This window comes from Rhinolophus hipposideros (genome assembly GCF_964194185.1).
Source record: "Rhinolophus hipposideros genome assembly, chromosome: 3".
In the NCBI taxonomy this organism is placed as follows: domain Eukaryota; kingdom Metazoa; phylum Chordata; class Mammalia; order Chiroptera; family Rhinolophidae; genus Rhinolophus; species Rhinolophus hipposideros.
The window spans coordinates 95971225-95996030 of NC_138049.1; the positions used below are offsets into that span (position 1 = coordinate 95971225).

General features: G+C 38.8%; 2 protein-coding genes across 4 annotated transcripts in view; one reads left to right on the forward strand and one right to left on the reverse strand.

Annotated features, from left to right (window-relative positions):
• The window catches only part of POLH (DNA polymerase eta), a 26798-nt gene extending 13472 nt beyond the window's left edge, over window positions 1-13326 (reverse strand). The window contains exons 1-4 of one of the 2 annotated variants that reach the window (XM_081045252.1): window positions 12931-13326; window positions 10258-10398; window positions 9891-10025; window positions 7270-7487 (exon numbers count right to left, since the gene is read on the reverse strand). In XM_081045252.1, the coding sequence (XP_080901378.1) occupies window positions 7270-7487; window positions 9891-10025; window positions 10258-10394 (490 nt within the window). In that variant the 5' untranslated portion in view covers window positions 10395-10398; window positions 12931-13326. The remainder of the gene's footprint in view (window positions 1-7269; window positions 7488-9890; window positions 10026-10257; window positions 10399-12930) is intronic. The other variant, XM_081045253.1, reaches the window with a different exon arrangement.
• A 152-nt stretch (window positions 13327-13478) lies between these two features.
• The window catches only part of XPO5 (exportin 5), a 42490-nt gene continuing 31162 nt past the window's right edge, over window positions 13479-24806 (forward strand). Inside the window, exons 1-8 of one of the 2 annotated variants that reach the window (XM_081045242.1) lie at window positions 13479-13611; window positions 14916-15037; window positions 16039-16111; window positions 17434-17571; window positions 17741-17923; window positions 20747-20773; window positions 21168-21353; window positions 22016-22092. In XM_081045242.1, the coding sequence (XP_080901368.1) occupies window positions 13507-13611; window positions 14916-15037; window positions 16039-16111; window positions 17434-17571; window positions 17741-17923; window positions 20747-20773; window positions 21168-21353; window positions 22016-22092 (911 nt within the window). In that variant the 5' untranslated portion in view covers window positions 13479-13506. The remainder of the gene's footprint in view (window positions 13612-14915; window positions 15038-16038; window positions 16112-17433; window positions 17572-17740; window positions 17924-20746; window positions 20774-21167; window positions 21354-22015; window positions 22093-24806) is intronic. The other variant, XM_081045243.1, reaches the window with a different exon arrangement.

Genomic DNA, 24806 nt, shown 5'->3' on the forward strand with positions numbered 1-24806 from the left:
GCTTTGTGGAAACCAACTGACCAAAAAATAAATGAATGAATAAATGAATGAATGAGGGATCTATTTGTGTACTCTTTATTCTGTATCATTCATCTATATGTCTCATCTTGTACCAATATCACACTGCCTTAGTTACTGTAAATTTATAGTTAAATCTTTTTTCTTTCTGACATATTTTATTCAAACACTAGTCTGATCACACATGATCCAAGAACATTCAAAGAAACCCAAAAGAAACAGCTATTAAAGACAGGTCTTCAAACATTATAGCCAACAATGCCACATTTGCCTGTGATCTCACCTACATAAAACCATATCCATTATTCAGTGGCCCCCAAACCATTTAGCAGCTAAATGGTTTGGCTGTGAGAAGTTTGAAAGCTACCAGTGTGAGCACTACTGACTACTATTTTCAAGTTCTGAATAGCTGTAAGGATCTCAGTAGGGGTTGGAGGAAGCAGCACAGCGCCAAAATGTGGTCAGTCGAGGCTTCAGGTTAAGTCACAGCCGTGTTCACCAGCGCCAGGGCCTTCTCTGTGAGGTTGCAGACAAATTGGGCCATGGTTCTAGGATGGAAAGTCTGTGGCCTTGAACAGCCAGCTGAATGTCTGTAGTTAAATCTTACAATCAGGTAGTGTAAACCTTCCACCGTAGTTCTTTTTCAAAGTTGTTTGGCTATTTCCACATCCTTTGCATTTCTATACAAATTTTAGAATCAGTTTGTCAATCTCTACAAAACCCACCAGGGATTTTGGAAGGGACTGCAATGAATCTGTAGGTGAATTGGGGGAGACTTGAGCTCTAACAGCATTAGCCTTTTGATCCATGGGTACTGTATGCCTCTTCCACGAGTATGGAAGATGGTATTGACTCTGTCTTCGTCAGTTTCTCTCAGTGATGTTTTGTCGTTTTCACTGAACTCACTTTTCACACATATTGTTAAAATTATCTTTAATAATTTCACAATTTTAATGCTATTACAAACGATACTGCTTTTTAAATTTCAATTTCCCATTTTTAATTTTAGAATATAGAAATACTATCGATTTTTATATTATCTTCGACTTTGTCTCCGGCAACCTTGCTCATCTCACTTATTCTAGTGGTTTTCTTTGGGGGAAGAGGGGTTGATTGCTGAGAATTTTCTATAAACATGGTCATGTCACCTGCAAAGTAAGTTACCTTCTTCCTTCACATCTGAATATCTTTTATTTCCTCTGCTGTTCTGATTGGACCACCTTGTGCCTCCAGTACAATGTTGACTACAACTGACCTAAGAGTTAATGTTGATGACTTGCACCAAAACTTTGGAGTTAGACTGATAAACCTCTAGCTTGACTCCACAACCCCAGGGCCCATAACTACAAAAGAGAAGTCCCTGTACAGATAACAGGGGTGCCCTCCTCTGTGCTACAAGCTGGTGAGTGCCTTCCAAGCTCCATCAGGTTGTAAGCAGAATCTAGCATCTTGCAGTTTGTAGCACTGAGGTCCCTGTTTTCTTGCTGGCTGTCAACAGAGGGCAGCAATCAGAGCCTAGCCGTGGGGTCTTCTGCAAAGTTCTCGCAACACAGGCTTACTTCTTCAAAGTCAGCAAGGACTCTCTCTATAAGTACTGCAATTCTTACCTTTGACAGTTGATTTATAATTTTTTGTACCACTATCCAACTGTTTCATGTCATTGCATTAAGAAGATATTCAATAGGTTCTTAGAAAGAAATGAATTACCAGCAAGCAAAGGGAGGAAAGGACAAATGAGTTCCTTAGCTAACACAAACTAGTTACAACATAGCCCTGAAGGGAAAGTTTTCACTCTAGCAGTTTTTGAGTATTATCCTTAAGTAATCTTACTACTTAAACTTTCCACAAACATAACTATTTTGGGAACAGAAAATACAAAGTTGCAAATGTAGCATAGCTGAGCAGAACTGCTGGCTTTGAACCCATTAAGAGGCAGGATAGTAAAGGTTATAAGCACTTAGATCAGCTAATTTCCATTATCATTTTGTTGTTGTTGTTGCACATATCACAAAAAGACTCAGGAATATGGTATGAAATATAAACCATTTACTAGACATTTCAATGTTTGAACACTGTAAATAATATGATATCACTGCACCTGAAAGCTTAATATTTAAATTGGACACACTAAAGCAACACTTGCATAAGACACAGAAATAAAATTTCTTTATCAACATTGGCATTTTAAATAAAAATGCACATGGGTGAGAAAGATAGGTGTAGAAGAAAGAGAAACATGCCCAATTGAGTTAATATTTGATCACCAACAAAGGTATATTCCATCATCTTCAGAGAGCTAGCTATTCAACAAGAGTTTCATCCAAAAACCTATGTGATGCGTAATAATAGTCCTTACTCTGAGGTATATCGGTTTCAAAGGGTCTGTGAATCTCCTGGAAACTGCATGTAAAATTGTCTCATATGTAGATATGTATTTTTTTCTGATACAAGGAAGAGTCCAGAGCTTTCTAAAGATTTTTAAAGGATATATAGCCCTCAAAAAAACCTTAAAGAACCAATGGTTTAAAGTATTATAAAACAAATTCTAAATGTTTATTTAAAAAAAATAGGGCACAGAATAAAATGTGGTAAACGAAGCTAAGACCAAAGAAAACTTTACTTATTATGATCAGTGACTTTCTGACTCTGGTCCCAGAATAACAAAGAAATCATGACATGTTTCATCATCAAATGATTATGTACCATAACTTTGCCTCCTTTAAGTGGCACATTTTTGTTGTCCATTGTATTTTCCCTAAAGAACTAAAGGATCTGCATCCTCCTGCTTGATAAACTCTCCCACATGAGGATCAGAGAATACAATAATTTCTCAATGGTCTTTCCCACAAGCTTCCCTGACAGTTCTGCTACTATCACCCTTCAAACCAACTTGTTGAAGGCATATCATACAGCTGTTCAACAGCAAAAGGAAACTTTAACATCTCACATCTTATTTTAAAACATGAGACCCATGGGAAATTCACCACTGTGACTAGAAATAAGCCAGAACCTCTTGGAACTCCCCCCTACCCCGCCCGCCCCACACAAATCCACATTGTTTCTACAAATAACAACAGATTATCTTATTTTTCCCCCAAGAAGTTAACTTGCTACAGATTTGTATCCAGACAGTTTCTTTTTGGCTAATGTCCAACATTCAAAGTTTTGTTATACTGAAAGAGCTCTTCTGAATAAGAACAATGTTACAAAATAATAGCTCTAAAAGTACATGTTACAAATGAAGGGGAGAATAGATACACTGTTTTAAATATAGTCATGATCTAAAGTAATAGAAAATATCTAGAAAAAAAGGGTAGACACCCTGTTGAAAAGCTTCTAAATATAGAATTCTTTGCTCTGGGAGATCCAGCGGAATTTGATTTAACAAATATAAGACACAGATTCTCTTAGATCTTGTACCTAGAACTATTATCATAATCTAATATTACCGTAAAAGCACGTTTTTATTGCCTTAATTTTATTCTAGTCTAAGAAAATATTTTTAACCATCAAGTTCATTTTATTTTTTAAAGAACTTTCATGCAGACTATATCACAAGTTTTTATCAAGTAGATGAAGTAAATAAAGATGAACTCACAAAAATCATTTATAGGGGTGGCAGGTTAGCTCAGTTGGTTAGAGCATGGTGCTAATAACACTAAGGTTCCGGTTCGATCCCCTCTGTGGGATCCCCTCAATGGGCCACTGTGAGCTGTGCCCTCCTTAAAAAAAAGAAAAATCACTTATCATTCCCCTATACATCAATAACCAAGTAGAAAATATGATAGAAAAAAAAATGTAATAGGCCAGCCTGGTGGCTCAGGCGGTTAGAGCTCCACGCTCCTAACTCCGAAGGCTGCTGGTTCGATTTCCACATGGGCCAGTAGGCTCTCAACCACAAGGTTGCCGGTTCAATTCCTCGAGTCCCGCAAGGGATGGTGGGCAGCGCCCCCTGCAACTAAGATTGAACACAGCACCTTGAGCTGAGCTGCCGCTGAGCTCCCGGATGGCTCAGTTGGTTGGAGCACATCCTCCCGCAAGGGATGGTGGGCTGTGCCCCCTGCAACTAGAAAACAGCAACTGGACCTGGAGCTGAGCTGCGCCCTCCACAACTAAGACTGAAAGGACAACAACTTGACTTGGAAAAATAGTCCTGGAAGTACACACTGTTCCCCAATAAAGTCCTATTCCCCTTCCCCAATAAAATCTGTAAAAACAAACAAACACAACAACAACAACAACAACAACAAAAAACCCTATAGATGAATGAGACAAGATAATTCAACTTAAACAGGTAGTTCATGAAAGGAGATATCCAAATGGTCAATAAATCGACAAAAAGGTGCTCAATTTCATTAATACGAGGGACATACAAACCCAAACCACATCATGATATTGCTACATGTAGATCAATCCAAACGGCTAAAATGCAAGTGCAAAAAGCAAGTGTTGCCAAGGATGAGCAACAACTGGCACTCTCTCTCATATGCTGCTAGTGCGATTTGAAACTGGTGCAACCGTTTTGGAAAACCGTTTGGTCCTATCTACTAAAGCTAACTATAGACAAACGAAAAAAGCTCCATATCGGCAAACCCTATGACTGAACACTTCTTGGCACATACCCAACAAAAATGCATCCATTTGTTCACCAAATGATATTTATAAAAATGTTCTTAGCAGCACTATTCTTAGTAGCCCAAGATTGGAAACAACCCAAATACCCATTAACAGTAGAATGAGTAAACTGGGATAGTCATATAATAAAATACTGCACAGCGATGAGTAAATAAACGCAACTACGTACAACAGAATGGATGAATCTCACAATGTTGAGTGAATGAAGCCAGACTCAAGTATATACTGCATGGTTTCAATTTTATAAAGTTCAAAAATAAGCTAAATAGAAATTCAGACCATGGTTACTGTAGGAGAGGTGGAAGCGGAATGGATGGTGATTGGAAGGGTAGGCAAGAGCGGCTCCTAGAATTTTGATGTTGTTTTTTGATTTGGGTGCTACTTACACAGATGGATTTACTTTGTGAAAATGAGTCAAGGTATGTATGCTTGCAATGTGTGTACTTTACGTATATTATATCAATTAAAAGTTTAGATGTGCAAGAAAAAGGAAAACATACTGGATTCCAGATCTCAAAAGAAGCAGATATATCACAACAGGCAAATCAAAATATTTAACTTAAAAAAATCATTAAAAGGGATATAAATGAAGACCTGAAAAATTGGTGAGATATGTTTATGGGTGGAATAATGTAACAGTAAGATAACTACCCTCCCTAAATGTGTAAATTTAATGTAAATCTGTCAGGATTGCTTGCAGAATTCAACTAATGGATTCTAAAATACATACTGAACAATAAAGGTGCATACCTAGCTAAGACAATTTTGAAAAACAAAAGCAGAGGTAGTCCTTATTAAATATTATGACACTATACACAAACAATAAGATAACATAACCTATTTCTGGAGCAGGAGCAGAAAGACTGATGGGATACAGCAGAAACAGATCCACTTATATATAGGAAGTTGAGAAGGAATGAATTGTTTAATAAATATTTGTTAGGAAAACTGACTCACAATAATAACTAAGGTGGCTCCCTACCTTAAATCAAATAAAAAGGTGAACTTCATATGGTTGAAAGACCTAAAAATAAATTATAAGGCAAATAGAAGAAAATGTAGAAAAATGTCTGTGTGAACTTCTGGTTGAAATGGATGTCTACAATGAGATTCAAAATGCACAAACCAGGAGGTGAAAAATTGAAGGGCAAAAAGAATTTTGTTCAATGAAATACGGCATAAATAAAGTTAATGGATGACAGACTTGAGATATTTGCAATGTCAAAAATAGACAAAGGACTAATCACTAGGAAATACAAGGAACTCTTGCCAAAAAAAAAAAGAAGGCAGGAAATACAAAGGAAAATTGGTTAAAGATTATAAAGACCCCATTCACCAAAGTAGAAACTCAATTAGCTAACAAGAATATGAAGAGATGCTTAACTTCAATTAGTAAATAAAGAAATGTAAATTAAAACAAACTAAAAGCACAAAATACCGCTATATAGCCACCACATTGGCAAATATTTTTAAACATTAAATAATATCAATTGCTGGTAAGGATATGGGGGAAACAGAAATGCTTGTATACTGCCAAAAAAAAATGCTTGCGTACCCTGCCAGGGGTAGGGTAACTTGTTACAGTGATTCTGGAGAGTAAATTGGCACTATTTAGATAAAGTAGGTTACCCTTATGTGTATACCTTATGACCTAGCAGTCCACTCCTGAAAATATTTCTCAGAGAAAAAACCTAGCATAGGTCCAAAGATGATGAATGAGGACATTCATCATATAAACAGTAGGAAATTAGAAGCAGCCAATGAATTTATCACTAGGAGCATGGTCTGTAAATAGGGTAGATTCATACCATGGATTACATTGCAATTATTTAAAAGCAATCAATTACACATAAATACAGCTACATGAAAAGAACTATAAAATCACCATTGAAAGTGGGGGGAGGGGGGTTCATGGTGTGAGGGATGTAAAAATAAAATAAAATAAAACTATAAAAAAAAATCACCATTGAAAGAAAACTAAGAAAAAGGATGAGATCTATAATACAATACTATCTTGTAATTTAAAAGCACAAATTTACAAAGCATACAAAGTATGATTTCTAAAGACATATAAATATTTAAGAAGATATACCAAATATATCAGTGGGTGCCAAAGGGTGTGTGGGGAGGGGAGGGAGTTGGGGGTACCACTATAAAGGGGAAAAGTAGTAAAATAAGTAAAATAAAATGAGAGAGGCCTTACATATCACATTAATAATATTGTGCTATGAACTGATTCAAAATTTTGAGTGACTCAATTTCCTGAACTTGAGGACACCTTAAAAAAAGCACACCCTTCTTATGATGAAGAAAACAAGTTACAATAATGTTAATTAACCTACAAATGATAGACATGCTCAGTCAGCCTTTTACTGATAACTCTAAGCTGCCCAAGTTATATCGAAAGAGAAACTTGATTTTATACAGATTTCACAAGCTTCTCAACATCCAGATGCCTGGAAAGATAAGAGAATTTGTATATCCTTCCGTGTGAGTCCTTATGATTCATTCAGATTGTAGTTTGTTTACTTTCAATCAGTCCAAGAAGTATCAGTGTGACCAAGCAAAGCAGATTCCAAAGGCAGGAAGCAGAAGTAACATGATGCGAGGAAGTACCTTTCTGAACAGTCCCTTCTGCTGTTGCAGGGCCTTGAGGCAACCCTTCAATGTAGGTGGTTGGCAACCAGTCCGCTGAGATGGGCTGACCTTGCAGCTTTTGTAGTCTCTCTTGTACAGCGCTGGTCAGGTCTACATAAGCCTCATCGATGCTGGCACGTTCAATCACAGCAAAACGAGACATTACCGTCATCACTTCCACACTGGCTTCCCGGTACCTAACGAGTATACAAGAATTAAACATGCAGGCAATAAATGGAGGTAACATTGAGACTGTGGGTCCCATCCCTTCCTTCTCATAATGGAACAATAATATAATAATCAGTGTAGTGTCTCCTTAAAGAGAAGAATGGCTTGTCAGAGACTAGATAGTAACTGAACTAAGGGATCAATGAGCAGGCAGATGGTCAACAACAGAAGCCAGGAAAAAGCACTCTGGAGGCAAAGCTTTTTAGTGCGTCCAGATCATGAATATGTCCATGTGACAAGGGTCTCTCTAAAGTGGAAAGAAATGCTTCAAACTACTTTAACTAGAAAACATTTTACTATGATCACCTACACCTTTTGTTATTTTTATATACCCACCACGTAGTATTCTGCTTCTACTTTTGTCTTCAAATAAGAGGTAACACTGCACTGATCAGTGAACCCAAGTATCTGGTCTTCCGCGTGATGGTATTTCTCATTATAAATTAATAAAGTGACACACGGATTTTATACTTCAGTCAATGCGGAGTCTGATTAACATGTCAGCTGGCCCTCACTACATGTATACACACATACACACACATAACCAACCAAGTCCGATCACTTCTGAATATAGTAACATTAAGATTATCAAGTTGAAGATAAGCTCCTAGAATGTGGCGATACATCTGGACAGGCAGACAGCCTTCCCCAGGGGATGCTGATCTCACCATATATAGTCTATTCAAACTGTAACAAGCAGCTCTTCTGGCTGTATACAGCGAATTTTCCACGGCAATATGTGGATGTTTGCTTTGCTTTGGACTTGCTATGGAATTTAAAGTAAGTTCTTTGTTCCTGTTGAACCTATTTGATGTGTCACAAATATGGAAATATCTGCACCTCTTCACTAAGACATCTATCATAACTGGTATAATTATTGTTCTAAAACATTCTCAAATGAGAGAATTAGAGAAAGAAATAAAAGAGAGAAAGACTTGGCTTTTTTTCTTTTAATCATTATTTGGGCTGGATGGAGGGGAGTCAGACCTCAAAGGAAAAAGAATGCAAGTGTGTGCAAGAGCATGAGACCATGATATACTCCCGCATCCACAAACAGGGCAAGGAAGGATACTCTACTGCAGTAGTTGGCATTCCTTCTCAGCCTCTTGAGCAAATTTCTCCAAGGTATTTTTAAGAATATTTGATAAACTTAGTGTATGTACATTCTGCAAATCATATTTTCATAACTCGACATTTCAGGTTAATTATTAAAATAATTTTAAATCAGCAGGTCTTAATCTCTCTCTGGTCTATAAATTTACTCCTAAATTTTCTAAAACTGTCTTTGTTCAAAAGTAAAATCAATGATCCAGTTTAAAATTGGTGGTGTGTAACTTTAAAATCATTCTCTGAACTCAACTATAATTCTGGGAAGTTGCATTGTCTTTACCAGCATAAAATTCTATTCAACGCAATGTAGTATATGTCCACTAGCTGAATGAATTCTTTTAGGGTTAAGGTATTAATCTTCAGTCAAATCTGCCTTCTTTTCTGGCCATAACTTCAATGTGAGGTTGACTATGACATTCCACCTTTAGACTTCCAGTTCATAGGTGAATTCAGGGATATCTCAAGTCCCAAGTCAAAGCAGGATACTTCCACAACACACCACCCAGTATAGTGTACTGGGAGAATGTGGATCCTGGAATCTAAAAAAAAAGAACCCTCGGCTTCTACTTTCTAGCTGTGTGAACTTAAATTATTTAGCCTCTCTAACGTGTTTCCTATCTGTGTGTGTGTGATGGGGGCAATAATACTAGAATGTGCGATACAAGAGACATTGCCTATGGAGAACTTAACATAGTACCTGGCATATGACATATGCTCAGTACATACTATGTATTAGGATTATTATAATGGCCAGGGCTGTACCTACCTTTAACTTGACTATGCCTATACACGTCTCACATTCCAAGGCTAACCTTCTAAAATTTGAGGAGAGACAGCTCAGGTCAAAAACAGAGAAGGTAATCTTTGAGACTGTTCAGTTCCGGCAAATAATTCTAGATATTGCACTAGAACATCAGTTTGACTCAGCCTTCTCTGGGAAAACTCTTCAAAAATTATCTCAAACACTTCAGACTTGGTCTGAGAAGACGGAAATTGGTATTTAGTTTTAATTATAACAACCAATTTTTAAATAATTAGGAAACCGAAAGGGTGTCAAGGGCAGCAATTTTAAGTTATGACTCTGAACTGTTCCTGAAATACAATATCAAAATCTGTTTTCAATTCACACAGAAAAGTTGGTGGACCAAAGGAAACTTATTCAGATACTCTTTACACAAAATAAATTTGAAACATAAGTTCTTAGCCTCCTGGGATATTATTTCCAACTCTTTCATTCCCCTTAAACAATCTTTTTTTCTTACTTGGTGAGGTTAGCTTTCCCACGGGACTCACGAACTTGTGCCAGGAGAAGATCTGGACATAACTTCTTAGCATCATCTGCCCACATGTTTCTAGTGACGCCAAATGCACGCGCTTCATAACTCACTGCAATTATTCTATGGTTAGAAAAAAGGGGAACAGAAAAGTATTACACGATCACGAGCAAAAATAATTAAAATTTGACATGAATAGGCTACAAACTTAACAGTAGAAATTTGTTGGCCACTGATGCCATTATTTGATCTCAAACACAGCAGTTCAGAAATCTCAAAAAATAGGACCTCGCAGAGTGCATGTATTCTTATAGATTAAAATAGTAGCTGACAGTTACAATAACTATATACACACCCTCCGCCCTTCCATGATTTGTACTGCACGACTGCACAAGGTTTATTCCTCAAATGAGCATTCTGCCGCTGCTCCACTTGAACAAAAAAACAGTCCATGTCCACTAGGGCGACTACCCGGTCCTGTCCATTGGCCATTTTTCTGTAAGACAATATTTTATGGATAGTTAAAAAGGATACCTAATCCAAAGTGCCAAGAAAAACTGTATTTCCATTCTTCCATTGTTGAGTTACCATGAACATGAGAGCCTGGAAACTAACAAGAATTAAATAGGCATTTTCATCTACTGCTAGAAGAAGAATAATAAATTGGCTCACTTTGGGGAAGGTAATAAGTATTAAAAGCTTTAAAAATATCCATCCCCCCAAAGAACTGAACACTTCACAAAAGAAGATACACAAATAGTCAATAGGCACATGAAAATGAGCTTAACATTTAGTCACAGGGAAATGCAAATTAAAACCACAATGTACATCAACAGAGAAATTCAGCCAACAGTTAATCCACTTCATAGACAAGTCTCAAGCATAAGTTCAGGGAAAAGAGAAGCGGAAAATTATATATAACAGTATAACATTCATGTGAATTTTTTAAACTTTTTATTTTGAAATAATTTTAGACTTGTAAAAATAGTAGGGTTCTCTTACCCCCAGTTTCCACTAATGTTAACATTTTATATAGCACAATGATCAAAACTAAAAAATGAACACTGGTATAATACATTTTTGGCAAGAATATTATGTGCTCTTCTCAGTGTATCAAACTGGGTGGTACATGATGTCAATATGTCTTATTACTGGTGATACTAACCATGATCATTTAGTTGAGATAGTGTTTGCCAGGTTTCCCACTATAAAGTTACTATTTTTTCCTTTTGTAAGGAATATTTTAGGGGAGATACTTTGAGAATATGCTAATATCTTGTTTGTCCTCATACCACAAAGCACCATCAGTGAATCTTGCCTGTCACAATTACTTTGCAGTGTTCTATTGGTGATTTTTCTACCCATTCATATACATTTCTTAAAACAAAAGAAAACAATACTGCATACTACTCGAGAATAGACATACGTAAAGGTATAAATGGTAGATTGGAGGGACAAACCTTATATACTCGATAGTGGATACAGACTAATATTATCATTTGACATTATTATAAATCTGGAGAAGAAATGTTAAATTCACATGGTGGCTCCCAAGTTTTGCTGTAGATTGGAATCACCTAGGATATTTAAATAATATTCATATCAGCTTCTACCACCATATATCCTAATTTAATTGGTATGTATGTGACTTGGGCATTGTGATTTTTATAAGTTCTGCAGGCAATTCTAATGTGCAGCAGAGACTGAGAAACACTGACCTAAAGTAAATAAGATAACTTATGAAAACACCAGTAATTCATGATTTAAATATGAGAAACACAGGTTATACAGTTGAGTAAGCACTCAACTGTATTCTTTAAAAAAAAAAGTGTCAAAAATTAACATTCACCTTGAAAAAAGTGGCATGCAACTACAAACTGGAAGATTAGTGGAAAGAAAACACTGAATTTAGGGGTGGCCGGATGGCTCAGTTGGTTAGAGCGCGAGCTCTCAACAACAAGGTTGCCGGTTCAATTCCCCCATGGGATGGTGGGTTGCGCCCCCTGCAACTAAGATTGAAAATGGTGACTGGACTTGGAGCTGAGCTGCACCCTCTACAATTAGATTGAAGGACAACGACTTGGAGCTGATGGGCCCTGGAGAAACACACGGTTCCCCAACATTCCCTCCCAAAAAAACCAAAAAAAAAAAAAAACAAAAACTTAATTGTAATTCTTAAAAAAACAAACAAAAATGAATTTAAAAATCAGAGTGTCAGGGCATTAATTCCTTATAAATTCTACTTACCTAAAACAGGCAGAATGTGATTCTTCCAACATGTACAAGTTAAAAACCGTAACATGTCAGAAATCACTTCACCTTGAAGTGCCTTTTGCATAGTGCTGGAACAGATGATGCCAGAGTAAAAATAGCAAATGCATTTTCACAGAAAACCACCAGGTACGCACCATGTTAGATACAAATACCAGCCGTGAAATACGAATAGGAAGCAGTGATTTAAGTCCAGCAAACATATTAATTACCGAGAATACAAACACAAAAACTGAGTGAGATGCAGGCTTTAACAGCTCATGAAGCTGTTCATGTATTTTTGCGGGAGAAAGCAAGAGCTTTTGAAAGATGGAGAAGGAAACCCTCCCCGCCACAACGCTCCTCTCAGAATAATGGTTACACTACTCTGAAGTCTCATATATAGCATTTCAAACGATTCAAACCGCACAAACCATCAATACTTGCGATTCTTCATCTTTAACCATCTCGATTTATCCCGACCTGTACAAAACAACTTTGGTGCTGATCAGGTGCCTAACACATCCCGGGAAAATAAGTACAAGCCAAGAGGGAGGTTTAAGAGCTATAGAGAAAAATACAAATTTTTTTTTTTCCCCGCAAGAAAAATCCTCTTGGATGACAATTCCCGGGCCTTCTCTCTCTGTGAGCATGTATTTCTATCGCATGTAATTTTGGCCCAATGTCACCATCCCACTGCTAGATCATAAAAACCAATAACCAAGGCAACACGAAAAGTTTGAAAACGGTGATGATGGAAGTTTTGAAATTCTCTTACCAATGTGGCAAACACCTGGCCAAACTGCCAACCGCGGATGCCGCCAATGCCGGGCTTGGCGTCCCCTGGAAGGACGATGAAGGGGTCTTGAATATCTGTTCCCTTTCCGGGAGCAAGCCAGTCGGTATCGAGAGAGATTTATTGACCGCACAGATGAAGAAACGGACGGAGGTCCGCAGAGGAGCCTGGCCCGGGCAGCCGCCGGCACAGCCGGGTGGCTTCCGCCCAACCAGCGCGCTCAGCAACTGACAGGTCTCAGGCCGCGCGCTCGCCGCGAAGGGCGGTGACGCGCCTGCGCACCGCGGCCCTTCCTTCTCCCGCTCCGCCCGCCGAGGAGCAACCGTCACCAGAAAGCCGCCACTTCCGCCGGCGCGTGCGCACTGGAAGATCGAGCGCGTGCGTAGCGCCGGTTCGTTCCCGGCTGGGGCTCCTGCGGCTCCCGCTCCTCCTCCCGCTCCCCACTCCCCCCCAGCCCGCCGCGGCCCGGTACCGGCGTGTTATCCCCGCAAGGGAGCGGTCCGTGCCTGGTGCTCCCAGGACTGCCGCGGGGCGCGCTCGCGGCGCGTGGCAGTAGCCATGGCGATGGATCAAGTGAACGCGCTGTGCGAGCAGCTGGTGAAAGCGGTGACCGTCATGATGGACCCCAGCTCCACCCAGCGCTATCGGCTGGAAGCCCTCAAGGTAGCTGGGGTCTGGCGCCGGGGCCTGCCGGGAGATTCTTCCCCAGCCCTGCGTCCCGGCGCCGCCCACGCGGCCCTTGGACCTCCCTCCCCACCCCCGAGGGGCCTTCCCTGCCGCTCTCCGCGCCACTTTCCACTCCCAGCCGCCTCTGCTCGCCGCGCCTGCCCCTTGCCCGGGACGCTCCGGTCCCCGGGTGCTTGTGGCGGTCTCTGTCACCACCGCTTCCCACGGCCCTCCCCTCCCCCTTTCCCCACGTCTGTTCGCTGTTGGCCGCACCACGACCCCCCTCCCCAGCTGGCTGCACGCCTTTTATCCCCCCAAGCCCCCGGCCCCTCGCCTTCCCGTGGCGCACGTGCCCATCCCGTACCAGCAGCAGCTGCATTCTTTATGGTCTTCCCTGCCCTCAACGTTTCCCCGCTGAGCCCCTCTCCTGACTCTCCCTGAACGAGCTCCAGCCCCCCTTTACTTACATTCACACAGCCTCTCCCTAACCTTGTGTGTCTTGGGTATTTCAGGGCGAATTCTCACACACCCTCATCTTAGGTTTTTTAGTGTCTGATATTCTTAGGCAGAGGTGAGCTGCCACCACTTACTTTGCATTTTAACAAGGGCACTTTGATTTCCTGAAAGTAGTTGTCTTGAGTCCCGATGCTCGGCTCCCAAGACTGACTGTTGTGCCGCTACAATAGGAGCTACAGTATCCCCGCATCAGTGTCTGTGGGCTGTGGGAAATGCAATGGCCATTAGGAAAAACGACTTGTGCTGCGCATATTTTAAGTGATGTACAGTGAGCCCCTCTTGGAGGAAACTTGACAATACATACGTGTATGCCACAGGATTTGGAATCAAATAGTTGGGTTATATTTGCTTTTTACTATGAAATATTAAAAATAGGTACAAAAGTAGTGAGAATACTTCAGTGGTCTTGCGTGTATCCCCATTGCCGAAACTCAGCTGTTACAGATTTTACCGTATTTCCTTTATCGCTCCTCCCACCAAAAGTTTTTAAAGCAAATCCCAGAAATTGTTGTTTCACCCCTATATACTTCAGGAGTGTATCTCTAACATAATTTTTTACTCTTTTAGGTCAGTTTCTTTTTTTTTTTTTCAACATTGGTTGGACATTGCAGGGGAAATCTGGAACTGTGAACATGAAAGGAGTGTTTATCTGTTTTTTACTCATATAATATTGATCTAGATTTTGTACTTAAAAATGTAGCTCAGGTTGGAGTTTGTTAAGATGAAGTGTTTTTAGTCCCCTCTCTCTTGGCTCCTAAGGGAAATGCTAACTTTTATTCTTTCAGTTTTGTGAGGAATTTAAAGAAAAGTGCCCTATCTGTGTACCCTGTGGCTTGAGGTTGGCCGAGAAAACACAAATTGCCATCGTCAGACATTTTGGCCTTCAGATCCTGGAACACGTTGTCAAGTAAGGAGCTTTTGGATGTTACCAGTCAAGTCTGTGAGAGAGCAAATCTTTATTTCTTATGTAACTCATAGAGATACTCTTTAGATGAGTAGAAAAGGGCAGTCACCAAGAAGAAAGGATCGATCCCCAAAAGGTCATCACAGCCTTATGGGAATTCTCATTCAGGACTTAACCTTTCTCTTTTTCAATGTCTTTATCCATATAAAGTATGTGGTACATACTAAGCAGTCTGCAAATACTACCACCTAGTCATTCAGCCAGCAATTATTGAGCTCCTGTAGTATGTCAGCAGACCTCAAAGTCTTTAGAATAGGCCTTTTGAACCACGCTGTTGCTCAGGCCCGCTCCTATCTCTTTGGAGTGTATTTTCACTTTTAATAAACTACACTTTCACCATTGTTAAAAAAAAGTCTTTAGAATAATGCAATGTGTAGGTAAACAAATCTCTGATTAGGCACTGTGCCTTTAATTTTTTTTTTTTTTAACTTGAGTGTATGCCCTCTCTGAATGGCAAATCCAAAGCAGGATTATATGAGAATAGCTGAAAACCTAAATTGAGTCTGCTACACACACTGCCTATCAGAAGAATTAGTTTTTAAGATTTAGCCAGTTTTTCTGGAATTGTGCTGTTACCTTGTAAACCATCACAGAAAGGGAATTCATAGTATCTGAAAAGCAACTACAGTGTTGCAGTCATCCCAGATGTGTATCTGCTTTTGGTCTGTCAGGGAAATCAAGAGGGAAGCTGATCTGTGCACAAATCTTGTGTGGATTTCAATGAATGGATCACTGCCTATATAAAATTCTTTCCCAAGAATTTTTCTGTTAGCATTTTGGTTAAACATGGACTGTTTTTGTCGGTTCTTTGAAAGGTATAAAATCAAAAATATAATTTCTTAATAAAATCACCAACATAATCTAACAACAGGAATCTAATCTAGTCTCTTATGAAGAGAAGACTTCTAATGTGGTTCTGTTGACTTTATGCTTTTGGTGGCCAGGTTTCGGTGGAACAGCATGTCTCGGTTGGAGAAGGTCTATCTGAAGAACAGTGTCATGGAACTGATTGAAAATGTAAGGAATGATTGGTTGGAAGACTTGTGTTTCCAAGGTAGTTTAGACAAAGTATGACTTCTTTAATGTAGCATTTGTGTAAAAACTTCACTGGTTCTACATACATTAAACAGCATGCTTTGTATGATAGTAAATGTTACCTTCAAGGTAAAAAGAATGACCATCACAAGAAATCATAGTTCATCACATTTCTCTTACTTGGTTTAATTAATCCCTTATGTGTTGACTTCTGTTTTGAAAATTATGTAAAGACAGGGCAGAGGAGGTAAGACATTTTTGGCAAATGAGTAAGATTCTTAGATCTAAATTAGATTGCACTTTGCTGCTTGTTTCCTTTTATTCCAAACTTACTTATTCCCAATGCACTGTATGATGAACAATAAAAAATAATGCAGAATGAATTTGTTTCAGGAGTTAGAATATGACTTTAAATATGTTTAAAATCCACAACCTTTTTTTTGTCTTTTTTACAATGGGCATGAAAAGTGGAATTGCTACCCTTTTTTGTTTCCAAAGTCTGGTGCCTTTAATAGAAAAAAAAAATTTCCTTCAAAATTATTAATTAACTTAGCTAGGTAGGATTTGTATTTTGCTAGTTCTACGGAAACTTGATAGAAGTCATAATTCATTAATCTTGATATCAAACTAAGGAGAGTCCCAGTAATAGTCTTTCTGTGTTTTCTAATACCGTGTTTCCCCACAAATAAGACCTAGCCAGACAATCAGCTCTAACATGTCTTTTGGAGCAAAAATTAATATAAGACTTAGTCTTATATTAAATAAGACCTGGTATTATGTCACATCATATGTCATATCATATCCTATCATTTCATACCTGGTCTTATAGTAAAATAAGACCGGGTCTTATATTAATTTTTGCTCCAAAATTCGCATTAGAGCTGGTTGTCTGGGTAGGTCTTATTTTCGGGGAAACACGGTACTAGAACTATTGGTAAAATATTCCAGTGCTCCTCCTGACTCTCCCATTTTATCAGCCCCTCAGTGTACTTCTTATTTCTGTATTCTTCCATGCTGGCCTCCTTAATGAAACAGTCGATATGAGAGTCTGCTCAGTTTCTGAAGGAGAACAATGATGTCTTCCTTGCTCTGTGTGGCAGCCATTTTATTAGCTGGTACAACCCTCCCTTTAAGTGGGAAGAATGATTAGTGAGAATGCAGGACAAGTGAGTCAGACGTGGAGAACCAGTTTGTTTATTCTGTTTACTTTAAAAGCAGGCCTGCTGATGAGTTTTTACCCTTTTGTAGCCCAGTTTTTTCCTTGAAGTCAGTCTTGTAGACTTCTTACTATCATTCTTTTTCAGGGAACACTGAACATTCTGGAAGAGGAGAACCATATTAAAGACGTTCTGTCTCGAATTGTAGTAGAAATGATCAAGCGGGAGTGGCCGCAGCATTGGCCTGACATGCTCATGGAATTGGACGTTCTTTCCAAACAAGGGGTATGAAATACAGCTGTACCGGGTCAGTTTACGTTTTGGGGGACAGGGCAGGGACTGGGGCTCTTCACGGATTTCTTTGTTTGTTTTGTCAACAAAAAAGCCTTTGGCTGTACCTATGAGGAAAAAGATGTTTTAGTTTAACTTAACTAGCTTATTTCTGTTGATACAGGAAACACAGACAGAATTAGTCCTGTTCATCCTTCTGCGACTGGCAGAGGATGTCGTGACCTTTCATACCCTGCCCTTTCAAAGAAGAAGAGATATCCAGCAAACGTTAACCCAGAACATGGAAAGAATCTTCAGTTTTTTACTTAACACACTTCAAGAAAATGTAAACAAGTACCGGCAAGTGGTAAGGAATACCCCACCTTCCCAAAATCCTGTTTTGTAATACAAGTGTTTTTTTGTTTGTTTAAAGTTCAAATGAGCCGTCAGCAAGGAATTAGGGTATCTAGTTGGCAAAAGAAAAGGCCATTTTATAAGCAAAAAAGAAATAGATAGGAAAAACAATGGATTTTTTTTAAGAAACTCGGTTCAATGACTTTCCATGTCTACTAGCAAAAAGAATTCCTTTTATAGTAAGAAAATTCTTTAAGTAGTATAAAAATGAAGGTTAATTCTTAATATTTGAAAGCCCAGATTTCTGATAGGTCAGGGTTGTATCCCTGTTAGATTTTGATGTCCCATTTAGTCCTGGTCCCATTTGTAATATAAATGGTGCCAAGTTTTATTAATCTTGACTACATGATTCCTGGTATTTTGCTTTTCCTGATGAAGTAATTCTTCAAAAAAGGGCAAGGCAAATTCTCTCTTTCCAACTATTGTCATTTTTATCAGAGAACTTTCAGAAGAAGGCAGTGTGGAAGTTAATCTAGTACAGTGGTCCTCAATAGGGAGTGATTTTGCCCCCTAGGTTGTCACAGGTAGGGATGCTGCAGGCATCTAATGGGTGGAGGCGAGGGGTGCTGCTAAACATTCTCTATTGCGCAGAACAGTCCTTGCAGTAAAGAGTTATCCAACCCAAAATGTCAAAAGTACTGAGGTTGAAAAACCCTGATCTAGAAATCTTATAGTTGCTTATTTCACAAAATAGGATTAATTAAAATTAGTTATTTTTTATGCCCATGGCAGCTTCATTAGTTCTATTTTCAGAGAAGCACTAGAGACAAACACAAACAGAAGACGCTACTATGAGCTGTTAGGGTGGGGAGGAACTCACAGTGAGTACCTAATATATATCATATACTTGTTTGCACTTTATATGTTATTTAATCCTCAAAACAACCTTAAGAGTTCGAAAGTATTATCTCCATTTTACAAATGAGGAAACCAAGGCTCAGAGAGTAAAGATTCCCTAATATATGGTTGTGATGGAACTCAAGCCCCATTTTTTTTTTTTTACTAGATTGTACTCTTTCCCACAAAATGCTTTTTCAAAAGAAAATATTTGCATTTAAAAACCTGTGTGTATTGAGGATGAAGAAGGTTATTCTTTTCATTTTCCTGTAGGAGATTTAATCCCTAAGAGAAGGAGGACAGTTTATGAATACTTAGTTGCCCTAGAAACCTAGCCAACATGTCAGAACAGGGCTGATTGGTGATGGTCTGACACAAGTTAGAAACGTCCACTGTGGTGTTTTTATTCCGCCTCGGTTTCAGTTTTCTCCATGTGTTAAACCAGGCCTCCACTTCTGCCTAGGTCAGAGCACACCAAGAGCCATTTCTTGAACCTTGAGCTTCTCAGTTTGCGCATAGTTGTTTCTCTGCTTCCCATCCCTTCAACTTCCCAATTGGGAAGTAGTTTGAATGGTAAACAATGATGGGATGAGTAGGCTCACTGTCCCGGTCCCATGACTTGGCTCCTGCACTGGTCCTAGGGGCATAGAGGATCCAAACAGGAAAGAAGGGTTTATAGGAGTGGAGAGTAAAGGCTGGGTTTGGCTATTGTCACTTGGATCCCTGTTCCTTCTTGGGCAGCATCATTAGATGCTGAGGAGAGGGTTCTACTAATCTCTGCCCTGTTAACACCTCTACTTGATCATTCATGATGAAGGCTTAATACTTGTCCTTTATGAAAAAAGTATCTTTTGGAAGTTGAGAAAGGAATTGTGAAACACGTCCTTTATATAAGATCCTAAGGGTAGTAAGTTTTCAGGGACTTCAGAAGTTGTTATTCCTGCTTGCATTATTTTTCCTTTGACAGTCTTCAGGAGTTACTCTTAATTTTAATTTCAGAAATTCCTCAGGGAAATATTAATTTTATACACTTGTAAATTGTAAGCATTACAGAACATTTTTATGGAATTTGAAATATACGGGTAAAAGTCATATTGTACATTTACTGAACAGACATTTTGCTCTGTTTCACATCTAATATTTTTGTGTACATGTTTTTCCTATATTTCCATCCATCCATGGTCATAAATGATATTGATTTAATTTTGTTTCTTGATTTTTTTCCATTAACATTACATCATTTCAATATACCTTTGCCAGTTATAATTTGCCTTTATTTTAATTTGGAAAAAATGCTAATACTTTGTTGTCTTCCCATCTCACCTCCTTTCTTGTGCCTCTCCCTGCCCACCCTGTGGTTCAAGCCATTGTTTCTCAGTCTAGTTGTGTAGGACACACAGCTCCCTGGCCCATGCTGGTAGTATGAGCCTTGCGCTCACCCGGCTGAAGCAGTGGGTCACCAGTTCACTGTAGAGGGCGCAGCTCACTGGCCCATGTGGGAATCGAACTGACGACCTTGGCGTTCGGAGCACTGCGCTCCAATCACCTGAGCCACTGGGCTGGTGCAAATACTTTGTTTTAATTTGTATTTGTTTCATCACTAGCAATGTTGAGACTTATTCATTGTTCATCTGTTAGTTGTATTTCTTTGTAAATTGTGTGCTTTGAAACTGCCTTTGTAGATCTTAAAGTTCTGATAAATTTGTGTAAGCTTTTTAAATTTTAACTTTTTGTCTTTATTGCTAAAACTAAAATAATCTGTCTTTCTTAGAGGGAATATCAGTTGTATGTTTTTAGTAAAGTGTTTTTTTTCTAAGATTGAAAGTTGAGTCTGTATTGGAGAATCTTTATTTGAGGATCTTGATTATGGGGATGGAAAGTTATTATATAGCCTTTTGCTTATTAAAAACATTGGATCCTTATACTTCTTTTCTTTCAGAAGACAGATAATTCTCAGGAGTCAAAGGTAAGAGCTCTTTGTGGAATTGGAAGCAGACTTCTTTGAGGCTTTCAGGTACAGGATTCATACACCTAATGAAGAGTGACCTCAGCCTTGGTTTATTTCGTCTCTGAGCTAAGGTGCAAGGGAGTTAAAATTACAATAGTTGAGATTTCTTGAAGGAAACACAATGGACACACATGGCGATATGGTCTTATTAACGTGTGCTGAGAGCGCTGTTGTGGAGGTGTGATTGTGTAAGAAAACCTTTGAGTTGCTTATTAATGCCTGTTACATGAATACATTTTTTTAAAAATCACTTTCTTTTTAGAATTAGAAACTAGAAGGAGCTCAGGGATAGCCACCACTTCCTTGTCTGTTAATGAGGACTCCGTGGTAAAAGGGATTTCTCTTCGTGTAGGCTCAAGCCAACTGTCGAGTAGGAGTCGCAGCGCTGAGCACGCTCGCAGGCTACATTGACTGGGTGTCCATGAGTCACATTACTGCCGAGAGCTGTAAGCTCCTGGAGGTGCTCTGCCTGCTTCTGAATGAGCAGGAACTTCAGCTGGGAGCAGCCGAATGTCTTCTCATTGCCGTCAGCAGAAAAGTAAGTTACCACTTCAAACTGACTTACAACTCAGAGTCTCCGAGGATTGTGTGTGTGTGTGTGTGTGTGTGTGTGTGTGTGTAATTGTATGTTGTGACAGAAAGACATTTAAAGGTTTGGATTGGTTTTTGTTTGTTTGTTTTTTTACTTGACGTCAATTAACTCCCTGCCTCCAAAGCCTTTGGACAACAGTTTGCCAGTATTCTAGGAATTCATTGGCAGACTATATAGAAATTTGTTGGGCTACTTGCTTCTTGAAACAGCTACAAATCCTGGCATTTCACACTTAAGAGATAAAAGTAGTATTAAGGTTTAAAACTCAGTGTTATGTTGAAGAATCTTAGATGGTGGCTCCACTGGCTTTATTATCTGTGTTGGCTAACAAACGGGACCGTGCCTCTCTTCTCCATAGGAATGCTATGTGCCAATGTAATTTACTTTGCTTTCAGGTCAGCATTAGGACCCAACACATTTTCAAATAGAAGTTTTATCCAGATTAGGTTTTAAAGAGCTGCTTTTCTCCCCGTGTTCAGTCAGCCCAGGGCTATGTGAGAAACTCTGAAGTCAGTGTATTTGATTATACAGGGATAGAAAACGTTAGGGCTTGGAGGCTTTTAATAACATAGCTTATATCACCTGTGTTTCCCTGAAATTGGGTCTAGGGCAAGTTGGAAGACCGGAAACCCCTAATGGTCTTATTTGGAGATGTTGCCATGCATTATATACTCTCCGCTGCACAGTGAGTATCTGCTTTTCTGTATTCTCTCATTTCTTTGTTATTTTTATATCATACTTGAATATATCTGAAGTTTGTATCTGAATGCTAGCAGTCAGTTGATAGTGTTTTTAATAAGAAAATCAGGCAATTTTAAAGGGATTATTTAACCTTTTTAAAGACCTTAATGCTGGAAATAAGTTGTGGTTGTTGACACAGCACCCATTCACATTCACAATTTTCTCCGTTCTCCCCAGACAACTCATCTCCATGATTCTCTTTGTTTGCGTCTAACGATCCCTAAGCCTCCTACTAGCCTTGGTGACTAGGCTTGAGGGTTCTCTGATCTGGACCAGAGTCTGTCCCAGGGCCTGCCTTGATTCAAACACTCCTCCCTGATCTCCTTGTCAAATAATCAACGCCTGAAGTGCTGAGGCTCTTGGAAGCAGCAGGAATAATGTATTCAATGAGAAATGTGTGCATATTCTATGTCCTAAACGCATTCTGTGTCCTAAAAGAATTACTTCCGCTTATTTTCTTTTAATCGCTCTGGAAAATATTAAAAGTATTTCCTGATTTGTGTTTCTTACCAGGGAGTCAGATAGAATCGTATATTTCAAATAGTTGAAACTGTTGCAACACTCTTTTCAATACTCTTCATTTATTCATTTATTCTTTGTCCCAAGGACAAGTTGAAAAAAATGTGAGATACATATGTATTACTTAGATTCTTTTACTGTCTATTCTAATACAGCTTTTACGATGGCTTTCTTTCCTATGGAGACAACAGCTCTGTTTTTAAGGGGTCATGTTAATTGAATGACCTGTCTTTTGGGTGGCCACTGTGGTTTCTGTCTCCAAGAACCATTAATTCCATAGAGACCAGGACACTCACACTGACGTGTCTGTCCCATCTCTGTTTGTGCTGCTAACACTGGTTAGCTAAGCTATAATTCGGACCCAGGCAATCAGACTCCAGAGGCTGCACTGGAAACTGTAATGCCATACTGCCCTGCAACATCACAAGAGCTTGTGTCTTGCTTACGTCAAGGCCCAAGCTTTTTACATTATATTCTACTGCCTCCAGAACACAGTTAATATAGCTGCTGTCCACACTAGTCATTATTAATACTTGTTACTGTGAATAGTTTTACACCATTTCAGGTTTTGCCACTAAATAAGCTTCATTTATATATATATATATATATATATATATATATTTTTTTTTTTTTTTTTTTTTTTTTTTGTAAGAGCTATTTGGATTCTAAGATAGGAGCTAAGGAATTACAGATCCGAACTAAATGACTTGGAGAAATGAGACACAAAGTTATGCTTTTATTACAGTCTTGTTTTTTATTAGTTTCAGGTGTACAAAACAGCATAATGATTTGACTATACCCCTCACAAGTGATAATCCCAGCTAGTCTCCTACCCGTCTAACACCGTACATAGCTATTACAATACCATTGGCTGTATTCCCTACATATATTTTTAAAATTATAGTGACATTTAGTATTATGTTAGATTCAGGTATACGGTGCAATGGTTAGGCATTTATATAATTTAAGAAGTTATCTCCCTGGTAAGTCTAGTACCCATCTGACACCATATGTAGTTTTTACAACATTATTGACTATATTCCCCTTACTCTATTTCATATCCCCATGACCATTTTGTGAGTACCAATTTGTATTTCCTAATCCCTTTACCTCTCATCCATCCCCCCAACCCTATTATAGTCTTTTTTAAGACTATTTTTTTAGAGCAGTTTCAGTTTCACAGGAAAATTCAGAGGAAGATACAGAAATTTCTCATACACCCCCTTTGCTCAACACATGTACAACCTCCCCCATTATCAACATCCCTGACCAGAGTGATACATTTGTTACAATTGATCATATTGTCACATCAAATTGTGTACCTTAGGGTTAATTCTTGGTGTTATACATTCTATGGGTTATTAGTACTGACTAATATCCCATTGTCTGGATGTACCAGTTTATTTGTCCATTCACCTGCCAGAGCACATCTTGGTTTGTTCCAGTTTTGGGGAATTACGAATAAAGCTGCTATAAACTTCCAGGTCTAACATGCTATAAATGTGCAGGGTTTTGTGTGAACACACGTTTTCAACTCCTTTGGGTAGGATACCAAGGAGGGCAATTGTTGGGTTATATGGTAAGAGTATCCCTAGTTTTATAAGAAATAGTTCATACTACCTTCCAAGGTGCTGTACCAAATGTTGATGTTTAACATTTCTTTGTATATTTTGGATAAACAGTCCTTTATCAGATGTGTCTTTTGCAAATATTTTCTCCCAGTCTGTGGCTTGTTTTTCCATTCTCTTGATGATAGTCCTTTTTCATTTCGTCTTGGTATAAAAAAATTGTTACACATGCTCCCCTAGGGATCTCTCTTTAAGTCCTCCCTGTGTATCGACCAATGTCTTTGTGCAGCTTTTATGTATACGCGTTGTTTTATGGAGTCATGCTCAGAGCTTACATAATTATCCCCAAATACTTAAGGACCATATAATGCCCCAAATTAGAGTGTCTTTTGAGGGATGAGATTGCATTGAACACTATTCCTCATCTATCTTTCAGTGTTTGGAGATTTTTTTAGTTGTAGGTTTGTTTTGTTTTGTTTTTTAACTTTAATAATCAACTGAAATTTGAATGTTGAAGCACAGACCACATATAGTTCTATTTGATGGGAATCCCTTTGGTTCTTTTGATGTG